The sequence below is a fragment of the Gekko japonicus genome, unplaced genomic scaffold, assembly GCF_001447785.1.
Source record: "Gekko japonicus isolate JY-2015 unplaced genomic scaffold, Gekko_japonicus_V1.1 scaffold345, whole genome shotgun sequence".
Taxonomy (NCBI): domain Eukaryota; kingdom Metazoa; phylum Chordata; class Lepidosauria; order Squamata; family Gekkonidae; genus Gekko; species Gekko japonicus.
In genome coordinates, this window is record NW_015173684.1 from 155053 (window position 1) to 169779 (window position 14727).

Genomic DNA, 14727 nt, shown 5'->3' on the forward strand with positions numbered 1-14727 from the left:
GGGGGGGCACCCAGTCCTTGTTACACGTTTGGAAGAGTAACATAGCTAGGACTGAATCCATACTGTGAACCCCCGTAGGAGACATGGAAATGCACTCTTTTGCCCACAGAATGTCTAATGGAAGGAAGAGGAAACAGCTGGAAACAGCTGTCTGGTTCTATTAAATGTTATGACAACCTCTTGGTGGCGGCTACAAGCACAGAGAGCTTCCAGAAGGGATTGGATCAACATATGGAGCAGAGGTCCATCAGTGGCTATTAGCCACAAGGTCTAGAGGGAACACTTTGTCTAGGGCAGTGATGCTCTGTATCCTTGGTGCTTGGGGGGGCAAGAGTGGGAGGGCTTCTGGAGTTCTGACCCCGCTGGTGGACCTCCTGATGGCACCTGGGCTTTGGCCACTGTGTGACACAGAGTGTTGGACTGGATGGGCCATTGGCCTGACCCAACATGGATTCTCTTATGTTCTTAAGTTCTGTTTGGTGGCCATCTAAGGCAACCAGTTGGCCTCTCTGTGAGACAGGATGATGGACTAGAGGGACCACCAGTCTGATCCTCCAGGGCCCTTGTGATGTTCCTATGAGAGATCGTTTTCCCCTCCTCTCAGCCTGACCGTCTCCTCTCCTGAGATTTTCGTCTTCCCCTAAACTGCAGAGAAACTGTCACTGTGGGACTTTCAGGGACGTGCTACAAATGTCACATTTACATACCTCTCGGCTTCTATCGGTCAGCGATCTTAGCCTGAAGGCTACAAACTCGTTATTGCGAGCCAAGAGTTCATCACACAAAGTACACTCACCCACAACTTGGGCTTGGCAGGCCAGGCGTACGTGAGTTACTCCGTGAAATATATTCCGTATGGCCCTCATCCCTTTGCTAGCTTTCTATTTTCACAGCCTGATTTTCTACCTTTTTGCGCCTTTTAACTTCGAGCGAAGGTGTTTATTCAGAATGAGCCAGTTATTCATATAACAAGTGGAGTGGAGTCTACTGCCCTGGCTTCCTTGAGCAGGCTATTTCCTGACAGCTAGAGCGGTTCCTCAGTGGAACAGGCTTCCTTGGGAGGTGGTGGGCTCTCTCCTTCTTGGGAGGTTTTCAAACAGAGGTTAGATGGCCTTCTTACAGCAGTGCGGATTCTGTGAACTCAGGCAGAATGTGAGAGGGAGGTTCGCATCAGGGCTTCCTTCTTGTGGCCCTTTCTGATTGCCACTTTGGGGACAGGAAGCAATTTTACTCCAGGCCAGTTTGGCCAGAGATCCTGGAGGTTTTTTGTCATCTTCCGGGCATGGAGCAAGAGTCACTGGGGTTGTGTGTGTGTCGCAGGGGTCATTTTGTAGGTAAAGAGGTGCAGGATCTCATTAGCATAAATCATTAGCATAACTTATTTGCATATGCCACACACCCTGACATCACCGGAAGTGTGTCAGAAGGCAACACCCACCACTCAGGCTCCGCTGGACTGTTTTGGATTGCTAGCTATTGGGGGGGGGGGGGAAAGGGGCGGGGGGGGGGGGGTGTGAAAAAGCTCCATGAATAAAACTTGGTCTTAAAGGTGCCACTGGACTGTTTTGGGCCAGGGGGAGCTCTGCAACGTACCTGGCTGCTTCTTGCTCTGACTGAGGGCTGCTGGGAGCAGGGGGCGGGGCTTGTTGCATGTTCCCACCTCCAAGGCTCTTTACTGCCAGAGCTCTGCTCCTGTGCGCTCCTGCAGGAAATGACCCCTGTGTGTGTGTGTGGGGGGGAGGTACTGGTGAATCTCCTGCATGGTGCAGGGGGTTGGACTAGATGACCCTGGAGATGTCCACATAGGTTCTCGCCCACAATGCTGTTTGGGAGCAGCAGGGATGCCACATCAAGGTTAGGAAATTCCTGGAGATTTCTGGGTGGAGCCCCGGGAGGGCAGGATTTGGGGAGAAGAGGAACCTCAGCAGGGCACAATGCCATAGAGCTCACCCTCCGAAGTAGCCATTTCTTCCAGAGGAACGTCAGGACCCACTTGGAGTTTGGCAACCCTAGGGAAGCATTTTTCTTCTTCTTCTTCTTCTTCCCCCACGTCATTGTGCTGCGTTTGTGCACCTCATGGGGTTTCCCTGACTTTTCTCTGATCTTTCTCAAAGTTACTTTGCTGTGAAGTTTTGGGAAAGGCGGCCATAAAGCCTGGATGGCTGCCGTGTGGTTTGGAAAATCCGGATTTTCCCGCAGGGCAGCCGTTTTCTCTGACATTTTTGCCATGGCAGCTGTTTTTTTCTGCCCCCTACCTCTGGGGGGGGGGAGGAGGAGGAGGAGGAGGAGAAGAAGAGGAGGAAGAAGAGGAGGAGGAGGAGACTGGATTTATACCCCATCCTTCACTCAGAGTCTCAGAGTAGCTTACAAACTCCTTTCCCTTCCCCCCCCCCCACGCCGTGTAAGGTAGGTGGGGCTGAGAGAGCTCTTTCAAGAACTGTCCTTGAGATAACAGCTCTGAGAGAACTTGTGACTGGCCCAAGGTCATGCCAGCGGCTGCCTGTGGACGAGTGGGGAATCAAACCCGGTTCTCCCAGATCAGAGTCTGTGCTCCTAACCACTACACCAAACTGGCTCCTAAAGGTAAAGGTAAAGGTTCCCTTGCTCGAAAGCCAGTCGAGTCCGACTCTAGGGTTGTGGTGCTCATCTCCGTTTCAAAGCCGAAGAGCCAGCGCTGTCCGAAGACATTTCCATGGTCATGTGGCCGGCATGACTAAACACCGAGGCATGACTAAACACCGAGGCGCTGTCACCTTCCCACCAAAGCGGTACCTATTGATCTACTTGCAATTTCTTGCTTTCGAACTGCTAGGTTGGCAGGAAACTGGCTCTTAGGTAGACACAAAAGGGTGGAGTTAGGTGATATGGTTGCACGCATGACTTCTGCCACAAACAGCAGCCCCGTGTTTCCTTCTCAGGTAACATCAAGCAAAGCAAATCACCCAGTGATGTCACTGACCCCATGTGACTTTGGGGGATTGGTGATCAGGTCCCCAACCACGCAATTTAGACACCAAAACCAGCAGGTTAGGGCTTGGGGAAGGCTTATGTGAACCACATCTAGAGAAGGGACAATTCAGCTCTTCCCTCCAGGCTGTCGTGCCGATCGAAACTCAAACCCCTTGTTGGAATTCAGAGATACCTGCCGGCTTTGGAAGCCCCTTGCTGCCCGTAGCCGCTGGACGTCACCTTCTGATGCAGCAGCTGCCGGTTCGTTAGGTGGTTTGGGGGCTTGGCTCTGGGGAGGATGGACTCGATGTGGTTGTAGTTCAGGCACAGCACCTGCATATGTGGAAGCACAGGGACATTAGGCGCAGGGGAGGAGCCGTGGCTCAGTGGCAGAGGATCTGCCTGGCATACAGAAGGCCCCAGGTTCAATCCCCGGCATCTCCACTTAAAAGATCAGTCAGTAGGTGATGTGAAAGACCTCAGACTTACCTCCGAAATGGTTGCTGAAAGACTGGGGCACTCCAGCAAGATCCAAGAGTTGACCTGGACAGATCAGGTTAGTTTTATCCAGAGGTCATTTCGGGGGGGATCGCAGTTCCCCCGGGTGAGGTACGGGGGGGCGGGGCACATGACGAAGCCCCGCCACCTGCTTCCAGCCGCCCCGCTTCCAGCCCTCATTCAGCCAGGAGGAGGCAGGAGAAGAGGGAGGGTAAGTTGCTTCCTCCCTGCCTTTCCCCACCCCTGGCTGCCTGGGGCCAGGGAGGGCCTTTGCGGGGCTTCCTTGCACACCCGCCGGCCTTGCAGGTCCACCACCGGGCCCCTCATGGGGCTCGGCAGTGGAGCTGCAAGGCCAGCGGCGGCAGCCAGGACCGTTGGGGGCGGTGTGTGTGGCCTTATGACACACTTCCGGTGATGTCAGGGGGTGTGGCTTTATGACACACTTCCGGTGATGTCAGGGTGTGTGGCATATGCTAATGAGTTATGCTAATGAGTCCCCCTAGCTCTTTTTCTATGAAACAACCCCTGGTTTTATCCCATTTCCTATTTAGTGATCACCGGTGTTCTTCTCTAAGAGCCAATTTCATACTGCCCCTATTGAACAGGTTTCACTGCTGCTCGCGTGATTTCTGTTTGACGGGCTATGGCTCAGTGGTAGAGCATCTGCTCGGCATGCAGAAGGTCCCAGGTTCAATGCCCGGCATCTCCAGTTAAAATGACCAAGCAGCAGGTGATGTGAAGGACCTCTGCCTGAGACCCTGGAGAGCCGCTACCAGTATGAGCAGACAATATTTATTCTGATGGACCAAGGGTCTGATTCAATACAAGGCAGTTTTGTGTGTATTCATGTGTGTGTATGGAGCTTGGGGGGGCCATGGTGTGAGGGCTTCTGGAGTTCTGGCCCCGCTGGTGGACCTCCTGATGGAACCTGGGCTTTGGCCACTGTGTGACACAGAGTGTTGGACTGGATGGGCCATTGGCCTGATCCAACATGGCTTCTCTTATGTTCTTGTGTCTGGGGCAGTGATGCTCTGTCTTCTCAATGCTTGGGTGGGGGGGCAAGAGAGGGAGGGCTTCTGGAGTCCTGGCCCCGCTGGTGGACCTCCTGATGCACCTGGGTTTTGGCCACTGTGTGACACATAAGAACATAAGAGACGCCAATGTTGGATCAGGCCAAAGGCCCATCCAGTCCAACACTCTGTGTCACACAGTGGCCAAAGCCCAGGTTCCATCAGGAGGTCCACCAGCGGGGCCAGAACTCCAGAAGCCCTCACACCATGGCCCCCCCAAGCTCCATACACACACATGAATACACACAAAACTGCCTTGTATTGAATCAGACCCTTGGTCCATCAGAATAAATATTGTCTGCTCATACTGGTAGCGGCTCTCCAGGGTCTCAGGCAGAGGGGGGGGGAAGAGAGGGAGGGTTTCTGGAGTTCTGGCCCTGCTGGTGGACCTCCTGATGCACCTGGGTTTTGGCCACTGTGTGACACAGAGTGTTGGACTGGATGGGCCATTGGCTTGATCCTACATGGCTTCTCTTACGTTCACTTCCATTGCATACTACAACATCTGTGGTTGACCTCAGGGGCAGACTGCAATGTTGAAACAGCCCAGGAGGAAGCTGAACGGCACAGAGTCGGAAGGGGCCAAAGAGGCCATCTAGTCCAACCCCCTGCTTGATCCAGGATCAGCCTAGAGCATCCCCGACCAGTGTTTGTCCAGCTGCTGCTTGAAGACCACCAGTGAGGGGGAGCTCACCACCTCCTGAGGCAGCTGATTCCACTCTTGCACAACTCTGACCTAATAGCCATCCAGTACCTTCCTGCCCTCGATTTAAACCCATTCTTGCGAGTCCTCTCCTCTGCTGCCGACATGAACAGCTCCCTGCCCCCTCCTCTAAGGGACAGCCCTTGTGCTGTGGTGGCAGCTGCTTCCAAAGCAAGGTTCTCAGAAATCTGCTCAGCCAATCAGATGGGCTGTCTCCAAGCAGAAGTCCTCGTAGGCAAAAACCCCATCTGGTCCCACCTACTTTCCAAGAACACTTGGCGGGCACCAGGAAGATTGTCAGTCAGCCCCAGGCACCCATGGGCACCATGTTGTGGACCTGATAAGTATTGGGATTGAAACACCCCAGGTCTGTTTCTACCAGAGACTGGCTGAGCTTGGAGCACAAGAACAATAGCCTACCAGGACTCTGGAAGTAACCAGGACTCTGGAAGTAACCAATCTAGTAGCAAGGTAAAGGTAAAGGTTTCCCTTGCTCGAAAGCCAGTCAAATCTGACTCTAGGGATGCGGTGCTCATCTCCATTTCCAAGCCGAAGAGCCAGCGCTGTCCAAAGACGTTTCCGTGGCCATGTGGCCAGCATGACTAAACACCAAGGCTCACGGAACGCTGTCACCTTCCCACCGAAGTGGTACCTATTTATCTACTTGCCATTTCTTGCTTTCGAACTGATAGGTTGGCAAGAGCTGAGGCCAGAGACGGGAGCGCACTCCGTCATGCGGCACTCGGGTCTCAAACTGCTGAGCTACAGACCTTCCAGTCTGCAGTTCAGCATCTTAACCACGTTATGTAAATAGCCTATCACTGGGAGTGGGGTGTGTTTGGGTGTGGCAACTGCATGCTATTTAAACAGGACTGCAGCTCTGGGGTCTCGTCTTGCTCTGGCTGAGATCACTAATAAAGTTGAGCTGATCACTGGACTCGAGCCTGCTCATCCATGGAACCCACTAACAGGACCCCTGCCTTAGACTCACGTACGATGTAATGTGTCAACGGAGCCGTATGTAGACTTGCCAAGTCCCCCCAGCCGGCGGGGAAACCCCCGCCCCAGAGGCCCGTTCCTCGCTGGCGGCAGATCGGGCCCCGGGGGGAACCCCACCCCCAAAGCACGCGACGTGCACGTCTCCTGGAAGTGACACGACCATGCCGGGCACGCTGGGGGCGGGGCCACGGTCATCCGAGGGAAAACTCTATGGTTTTCCCTCGGATGGTCGTGGCCCCGCCCCAGCGTGCCCGGCGTGGTCGCGTCACTTCCGGGTGATGTGGTTGCGACGTTGGAGTCCCCCGCTCCAGCGCCGCTTCGGACTTGGCAACCCTAGCCGTGTGCCAGGCCGATTTGTCCCTGAAATCCACTAAAGGTCTCCCACCCCGGCACTGACCTGTTTGGCTACAGCTAGGTTGCTCCCATACCTTCCCGTCCTAACCTGGATCAGCTCTTGAAAGAGGACGGAACCCACGAGCAGCTCACCTTGATATTCGGAAGGAAGATCAGACCGCTGAAATTGGTGAGATTGTTGTTCTGCAGATTCACGCTGGAGATGTTCTTAAACTGGTCTGGCGGCATGAGATCGATCGTTCTGTGTCAGGTTTTGAGGAGGGGAGCAGAAAGACTTGTCAGTGCGAAATAAAGCCGACGCAATCTGTTGCTGCCCTTTTCTGGACCTTTTCCTGGGGGCATTTTCTAGGGTTGCCAGGTCCAACTCAGGAAGTATCTGGGGACTTTGGGGGTGGAGCCAGGAGATTTTGGGGGTGGAGCCAGGAGCAAGGATGTGACATCACTTTTGTCACTAGAAGGTTCCTGTGATTCCGTAGTAGGAGCTTGTGCTTCTAACACAGATCTAACAAAGTGGGTGTGTTCAGACGCGGCGTTTGCAACGGTATAGGTGCCGGTTGCAATCGGTGTACTTACCGGCGTTCACACGTAGAACATCTGCCTTCCGTCCCTAACCGTTGCAAAGCCCTTTAAACTGTTGTACTCTGCCACTAGGTCCCCAAGTGGTGGTATCCTGAGGACAACGGTTGTAATCGCTGTACCTGCCATCTGATCACACTCCACCGTTGAGAAACAACTTCCGTTCGGAAGCCCGAGGCTTCCGATTTTTGCCCGCCATTTTTTTTTAGGTTGCCGATATGCGCTTGGGCGAAGTTTCGCCTCGGCGTTTGTTTTTTTAAAAAAAGAAAAGGCCCTTAGTTTAACTTTCCGGAGGAGTCCGGGACTTCAGGGAGGCCAGTTTGGGCTTTAAACTTTAAAGGTAAGTCTCTCTCTGTTGCACTTTATATTGACTGACCGGTTACTGATCAGCAGGGAGCAGCTGCGAGCAGGTGGGGAGGGCCGATCTTTATTATTGGTATTTTATTGGCGTTCCACCCCGCCGATGCCTGCTGCGTGTGGACGGGCATACAACAATGGGCTCCGCAGACAGGAGGTAAGTGTGATCACGTTTCAGGCGGCATAAACTGCACCGGTTCCAACCAGTACAGTTTATGCCGGCTGAAACGGCGCGTCTGAACGCACCCAGTGGTTGCTCTCAACTCATTCTCCACCCAAGCCACCCACACTGGTACCATTTAGGGTTGCCAGGTGAGGCTGAAAAGCCAGCGGGGGGACTTTCCAGGAGCCTCCAGGAGAAGGGAGGGAAGAAGCAAGACTGAACTCCAAAGGGAGTTCTGCCCGTCACATTTAAAGGGGTTGCATTCCTTTTAAACGCCTTCTCTCTGTTGGAAATAATTTGATGCCTCTACCTCAAGAAACAGCCCCCCCCCCGAGCCCCAGATACTCATAGATCAGTTTCCCATTATACCCTATGGGGACCAGTCTCCATAGGGTATAAAGGAGTGCCCTCCCCCCTCCCCCTGCTTTCTGATAACCCCGAAGCAAGGGAGGGGCTTCCAAACCAGGAGATCCCCTGCCCCCAACGGTTATTGGCAACCCTAGCATTTTTCCCTCACGCAGAGAGCGGGATGGCCCTGGTGTTTGGGGGAGTGTCCACACGACATCATGCTCCTTTTGAGCCCGACTGGTGGGGCCCCCAGGGCTACCTGCATGAAGCAGCTGTGCATATGAAGCAGCAAAACTAGTGAAATAGCTCCCCTCCAATGTGGCTGTCATGTGAGAAAACGGCTTGGTGAGTGTGGGGGGAGACGAGAACCCTTCCTCCTCCTGCAATGCCGTTAAGAACATCAGAACAGCCCTGCTGGATCAGACCAACGATCCATCTAGTCCAGCAACCTGTCTCACACAGGGGCCAACCAGTTCCTCTGGAGGGCCAACAACAGGGCAGAGAGGCCGAGGCCTTCATCAGAACATCAGAAGAGCCCTGCTGGATCAGACCAGTGGCCCATCTAGTCCAGCACCCTGCCTCACACAGTGGCCAACCAGTTCCTCTGGGGGACCAACAACAGGGCAGAGAGGCCGAGACCTTCATTAGAACATCAGAAGAGCCCTGCTGGATCAGACCAGTGGCCCATCTAGTCCAGCACCCTGCCTCACACAGTGGCCAACCAGTTCCTCTGGAGGGCCAACAACAGGGCAGAGAGGCCGAGACCTTCATTAGAACATCAGAAGAGCCCTGCTGGATCAGACCAGTCGTCCATCTAGTCCAGCATCCTGTCTCACACAGGGGCCAGCCAGTTCCTCTGGAGGGCCAATGACAGGGCAGAGAGGCCAAGGCCTTCATTAAAACCTCAACAGAATCCTGCTGGATCAGACCAGTGGTCCATCCAGTCCAGCCTCCTGTCTCACACAGTGGCCAGCCAGTTCCTCTGGAGGGCCAACAACAGGGCAGAGAGGCCGAGGCGTTCATAAGAACAACAGAAGAGCCCTGCTGGATCAGACCAGTGGTCCATCCAGTCCAGCCTCCTGTCTCACACAGTGGCCAACCAGTTCCTCTGGAGGGCCAACAACAGGGCAGAGAGGCCAAGGCCTTCATCAGAACATCAGAAGAGCCCTGCTGGATCAGACCAGCAATCCATCTAGTCCAGCATCCTGTCTCACACAGGGGCCAAGTGGTTCCTCTTGGAGGGCCAACAGGGCAGAAAGGCCGAGGCGTTCAAAAGAACAATAGAAGCCAGCCAAAAGACATGGAAAACAGAAATCATGCGAGCAGCAGGGAAACCTGCTCAATAAAGGCAGCGTGAAATTGGCTCTTAGAGAAGAATTCAGGGGACAGCTAAACAGGAAACAGGATAAAACTAACCTGATCATAGAGGCCGTCCAGTTTAACTCTTGCATCTTGCTGAAGTCGGAGTGCCCCAGTCTTTCGACAACCATATCGGCGGTCAGCTTGCCGCCAAATAAATCTCTTGCGGTTTCGATCTCGGGCGGTTCCTGAACAGATGACAGTTTTACAAGTCAACAGAGCTATAAAAGTGCTACCTAGACTGGCTATGGGTAAAAACAACACGGGACTGAATCAAGAGAAGGGTGTTGGTTTTAGTGGTCTTAAAATGCGGTTTTATTACGTATGTTTTAATTTGTTAGCTGCCATAGCAGCCCTTGCGAGGGGAGTACGGCAGATGACAGGGCAGAGAGGCCAAGGCCTTCATTAAAACCTCAACAGAATCCTGCTGGATTCTGTAATTTTTAAAAATTACAGAATCCTGTAATTTTTAAAAAGTTTTTTTATTTCATGCATATAAAACAGTCAACATACAAACAGAAATTTGGGGAAGATTGTATCATTTTTTTCCATGTTTTTTCCATGTTATCATTTGACCTCGTACTGTAATTAAGTGTTTTGTTTCTTTTATACACCTCAAAATTTTAATACACACTTTTTGCCCACAGGTATATATAAAGTTCTTATTCCTTTTAGATTCGGCTGTAAGTCTAGGAATTTGATACGTTATCAGAGGTCATTTCGGGGGGAACGCGGGGGAACACAGTTCCCCCGGGTGAAGTACGGGGGGCGGGGCACATGACGAAGCCCCGCCCCCTGCTTCCGGCTACCCCGCTTCCAGCCCTCATTCAGCCAGGAGGAGGCAGGAGAAGAGGGAGGGTGAGTTGCTTCCTCCCTGCCTCGCCTCCACCCCTGCCTGCCTGGGGCCAGGGAGGGCCTTGGCGGGGTTTCCTCGCACTCCCGCTGGCCTTGCAGATCCACCCCCGGGCCCCTGATGTCAGGGGGTGTGGCATATGCTAATGAGTTATGCTAATGAGTTCCCCTAGCTCTTTTTCTACGAAATGACCCCTGTACGTTATGTTCCTCTATCCATTTATAAAGCCTTAACCGTGTGTCCTCAAAATCTTCTCTGTTAAAGAGAAAGAAACGGAGGCCCTGCAAACTGTACTGCGACGTTCTGAGATGTTTGCTTCTGACATGAGCAGGGTGCGTTCAACTGGCGAAAGAACCTCAGCTTGATTAATGGAAGCCTGATTGCTACAAACATAAACAAAAGGCCTCAAGCTAGACTGAGAGTGCACACTGGGGTAGGGTTGCCAAGTCCCTCCGGTGTACAGTGACCAGGGGTCATTTCGTAGAAAAAGAGGTGCAGGAGCTCATTAGCATAGCACATTAGCATAACTTATTTGCATATGCCACACCCCCTGACATCACCAGAAGTGTGTCAGAAGGCAACACCCATCACTAAGGCGCCACTGGACTGTTTTGGATTGCTAGCTATTGGGGGGGGGGGGAACGTGCAGATCTGTCCTCGCAGAGGAGGGAGAGCTTGTACCTGAATAAAACTTGGTCTTAAAGGTGCCACTGGTTATGTGGGCTTGAGGGCGGGGGGTGGGGGGCTCTGCAACTTACCTGGCTGCTTCTTGCTCTGACTGAGGGCTGCTGGGAGCAGGGGGTGGGGCTTGTTGCATGTGCCCGCCCCCTGGGCTCTTTACTGCCGGAGCTCCGCTCCTGTGCGCTCCTGCAGGAAATGACCCCTGACAGTGATGTCTCCACATCACTGCCCATGTGACCCAGAAGTGACGTGAATCTGGTGATATCTCTGTACTTCCTGCTGTGCATGTGACATCAACTTTATGTCTAAGATTAAGCAAAAGGGGGGGGGGAGGACCCTCTTACCACTGCAACACCATCTAAGGCCTTCAGCGACGGGATATGGAAAATAACAAAGAGCCGGTAATTATCTTGCTTCCACACGATCAGGTTTCCATACATGTCGAGGATGACCAGGTTGTTCAGTCCCTAGGAAGTAACAAGACGGTCAACATTTTAATTAACCAGGCCACATCAAGGACGAGGGAAATCCTGTAGCAATGGGATTACGGACTGTGATAAGAAAACCCTTTGAAAACAGTTTTATCTGCTCAGACCCAGCCATTTCCATCTTCATGGGTTCATTTCTCCCCCAAGACAAGCTTAGTGGGGGTTTGGGTGGGAAGGAGAGGCGAATACAAGCTCTGTTCTTGATCGTCCCTCCCAGGATAATTGTGGGATGCGGGAATGTTGGAACAATCCCTTGTAGCCCAGCAGCTAGTCAATGGTGAAGGCACTTTTGGTGGTGGAATGTGCCGTCAAGCTGTAACTGACTCATGGAGACCTCAGGACCACGGGTTTTTTCAAGGCAAGAGATGAGGAGAGGTGCTTCGCCATTGCTTTCCTCTGCACAGCAACCTTGGACTTCCTTGGTGGTCTCCCATCCAAGTACTAACCAGGGCCGACCCTGCTTAGCTTCCAAGATCTAATGAGATTGAACCAGACTGGCCCATCCAGGTTTTCAAGGCAAGAGATGAGCAGAGGTGTTTTGCCATTGCCTTCCCCTGCGTAGCAACCCTGGGCTTCCTTGGTGGTCTCCCGTCCAATTACTAACCCGGCTGACCCAGCTTAGCTTCTGAAATCTGACAAGATTTGGCCCGTTCAGGTTAGAGCAAATACATGTTTAATTCAAAAATATAGTCATTGTTAGTCTTTATATTGGAGCTGCGGTGGCTCAAGTGGTTAAGATGCTGAACTGCAGGCTGTGGAAGGCCGGTAGTTCAGCAGTTCGAGACCCGAGTGTGCCGCATGATGGAGTGAGCTCCCGGTCTCTAGTTCCAGCTCCTGCCAACCTAGCAGTTCAAAAGCAAGACATTGCAAGTAGATAAGCAGGTACCGCTTCGGTGGGAAGGGAACAGCGTTCTGTGCGCCTCGGTGTTTAGTCATGCCGGCCACATGACCACGGAAACGTCTTCGGACAGCGCTGGCTCTTCGGCTTGGAAACGGAGATGAGCACCGCAACCCTAGAGTCGGACTCGACTGGCTTTCGAGCAAGGGGAAACCTTTACCTTTAGTCTTTATATTAGAGCTGCCAACCTCCAGGTGGATCTGGAGATCTTCGAGAACGACAACTAAACTCCAGACCACAGAGATCAATTCCCCTGGAGAAAATGGCTGCTTTGGAGGGTAGACTGTATGGCACTGGGCCCCACTGAGGTACTTCTCTTCACTTCCCCAAACCCCAGCCTCCCCAGGCTCCACTGCCAAATTTCCAGATAATTTCCCAAACCAGAGTCAGCAACCTGACTATGCTGCACTTTTGACTGTTTGAAGGGCCTCTTTATCCCCGCAGTCCTCCTATGACAAACCTCAGAGGTAGGTTTGATATCATTTATCCACACGCCACAGCTGGCAGACTAGGCTGAGGGGGTGATCTAAGGCCATCTGGTGGGTCTATTATCACTCAACTTGCTAATGTCATTATTAAATGATATGGGTGTTCCTCGACACAACTTTCATGCTTTCTTCCACCATCACTGTAACTATCTTCCCAGTCATTCCACATATCCTCTAGCAGGGGATAAGAGAAGTGTCCGGCAGCACCTTAAAGGTTAACAACATTTGTGGCGGTGGTACAAGCTTAAGAACATGAGAGAACATAAAAACACAAGAGAAGCCATGTTGGATCAGGCCTATGGCCCATCCAGTCCAACACTTCGTCACACAGTGGCCAAAACTCAGGGTGCCATCAGGAGGTCCACCAGCGGGGCCAGAACTCCAGAAGCCCTCCCACTGGCGCCCCCCAGCACCAAGAATACAGAGCATCCCTGCCCCAGACATAAGAACCTAAGAGAAGCCATGTTGGATCAGGCCTATGGCCCATCCAGTCCAACACTTCGTCACACAGTGGCCAAAACTCAGGGTGCCATCAGGAGGTCCACCAGCGGGGCCAGAACTCCAGAAGCCCTCCCACTGGCGCCCCCCAGCACCAAGAATACAGAGCATCCCTGCCCCAGACATAAGAACCTAAGAGAAGCCATGTTGGATCAGGCCTATGGCCCATCCAGTCCAACACTTCGTCACACAGTGGCCAAAACTCAGGGTGCCATCAGGAGGTCCACCAGCGGGGCCAGAACTCCAGAAGCCCTCCCACTGGCGCCCCCCAGCACCAAGAATACAGAGCATCCCTGCCCCAGACATAAGAACCTAAGAGAAGCCATGTTGGATCAGGCCTATGGCCCATCCAGTCCAACACTTCGTCACACAGTGGCCAAAACTCAGGGTGCCATCAGGAGGTCCACCAGCAGAGCCAGAACTCCAGAAGCTCTAACACTGTGGCCCCAGACAGTGTGTTCCATCTATATCTTGTGGCTAACAGTCACTGATGGACCTCTGCTCTATATATTTATCCAATCCCCTCTTGAAGCTGTCTATGCTCACAGCCACCGCTTCCTGCAGCAGTGAATTCCACATGTTAATTACTCTTTTGGTGAAGAAGTACTTCCTTTGATCTGCTCTAAACTTACTGCTCATTAAGTTCACTGAACAGTAACTCACGAAATCACATCCCCTGCCACAAACGTTGTCAGTCTTTAAGGTGCTACGGGACTCTTGCTCTTTTCTACTGCTACGGACAGGGTAAGACGGCTACCCATCTTGATCTATACATGTCCCCAAGGTCTTCAGAGAACTGGGGATCAATATCCTTGAGCACGCAGGGGTAAGTGTTCCATGTTCATAACCCCCCAGGGTATTTACCTTGAGATAGTAGATCTCTTGGTTAGATGACACGTAGTTGTTGCTTATGTAGAGTTCGACGAGAGCATAGGATTTTTGCAAGCCCACCAGCGACGTGATCCGGTTGTTCTCGAGGGAGAGATAGTGAAGGTGCACCAAGTTGTCAAAGAGGTTCCTCTCTAGGCTGCTGAGGTGGTTGTTGTTGGCGCTCAATCGTGTCAGTTTGGTGAGTTTTGAAATACCTGAGGAACAGGAACACTGCTCAGAAGCAGACCTAGACGGAGCTGAAGAAGCTACCCTGGCAGGGAGGCCACATGTGGTAACAAGGCCTCTTTGCTACCACTGCAGGTGAGAACATCAGATAAACCATGGTGGATCAGGCCAATGGCCCACCCAGTCCAACACACTGTGTCACACAGTGGCCAAAACCCAGGGGCCATCAGGAGGTCTACCAGCAGGGCCAGAACTCCAGAAGCCCTCCCAATGTTGCCCGCCAAGCACCAAGAAGACAGAGCATCACTGCCTCAGACATAAGAACCTAAGAGAAGCCCTGTTGGATCAGGCCAATGTCCCATCCAGTTCAACACTCTGTGTCACACAGT

At 52.7% G+C, this 14727-nt stretch overlaps 1 protein-coding gene across 1 annotated transcript in view; it reads right to left on the bottom strand.

The window, feature by feature from the left end:
• The window catches only part of LOC107120390 (leucine-rich repeat-containing protein 9-like), a 94196-nt gene that overhangs the window by 18680 nt on the left and 60789 nt on the right, over nucleotides 1-14727 (bottom strand). Inside the window, exons 20-24 of the mRNA XM_015423076.1 lie at nucleotides 14147-14367; nucleotides 11255-11377; nucleotides 9434-9564; nucleotides 6706-6814; nucleotides 3143-3282 (exon numbers count right to left, since the gene is read on the bottom strand). Coding sequence (XP_015278562.1) covers nucleotides 3143-3282; nucleotides 6706-6814; nucleotides 9434-9564; nucleotides 11255-11377; nucleotides 14147-14367 — 724 coding nt within the window. The remainder of the gene's footprint in view (nucleotides 1-3142; nucleotides 3283-6705; nucleotides 6815-9433; nucleotides 9565-11254; nucleotides 11378-14146; nucleotides 14368-14727) is intronic.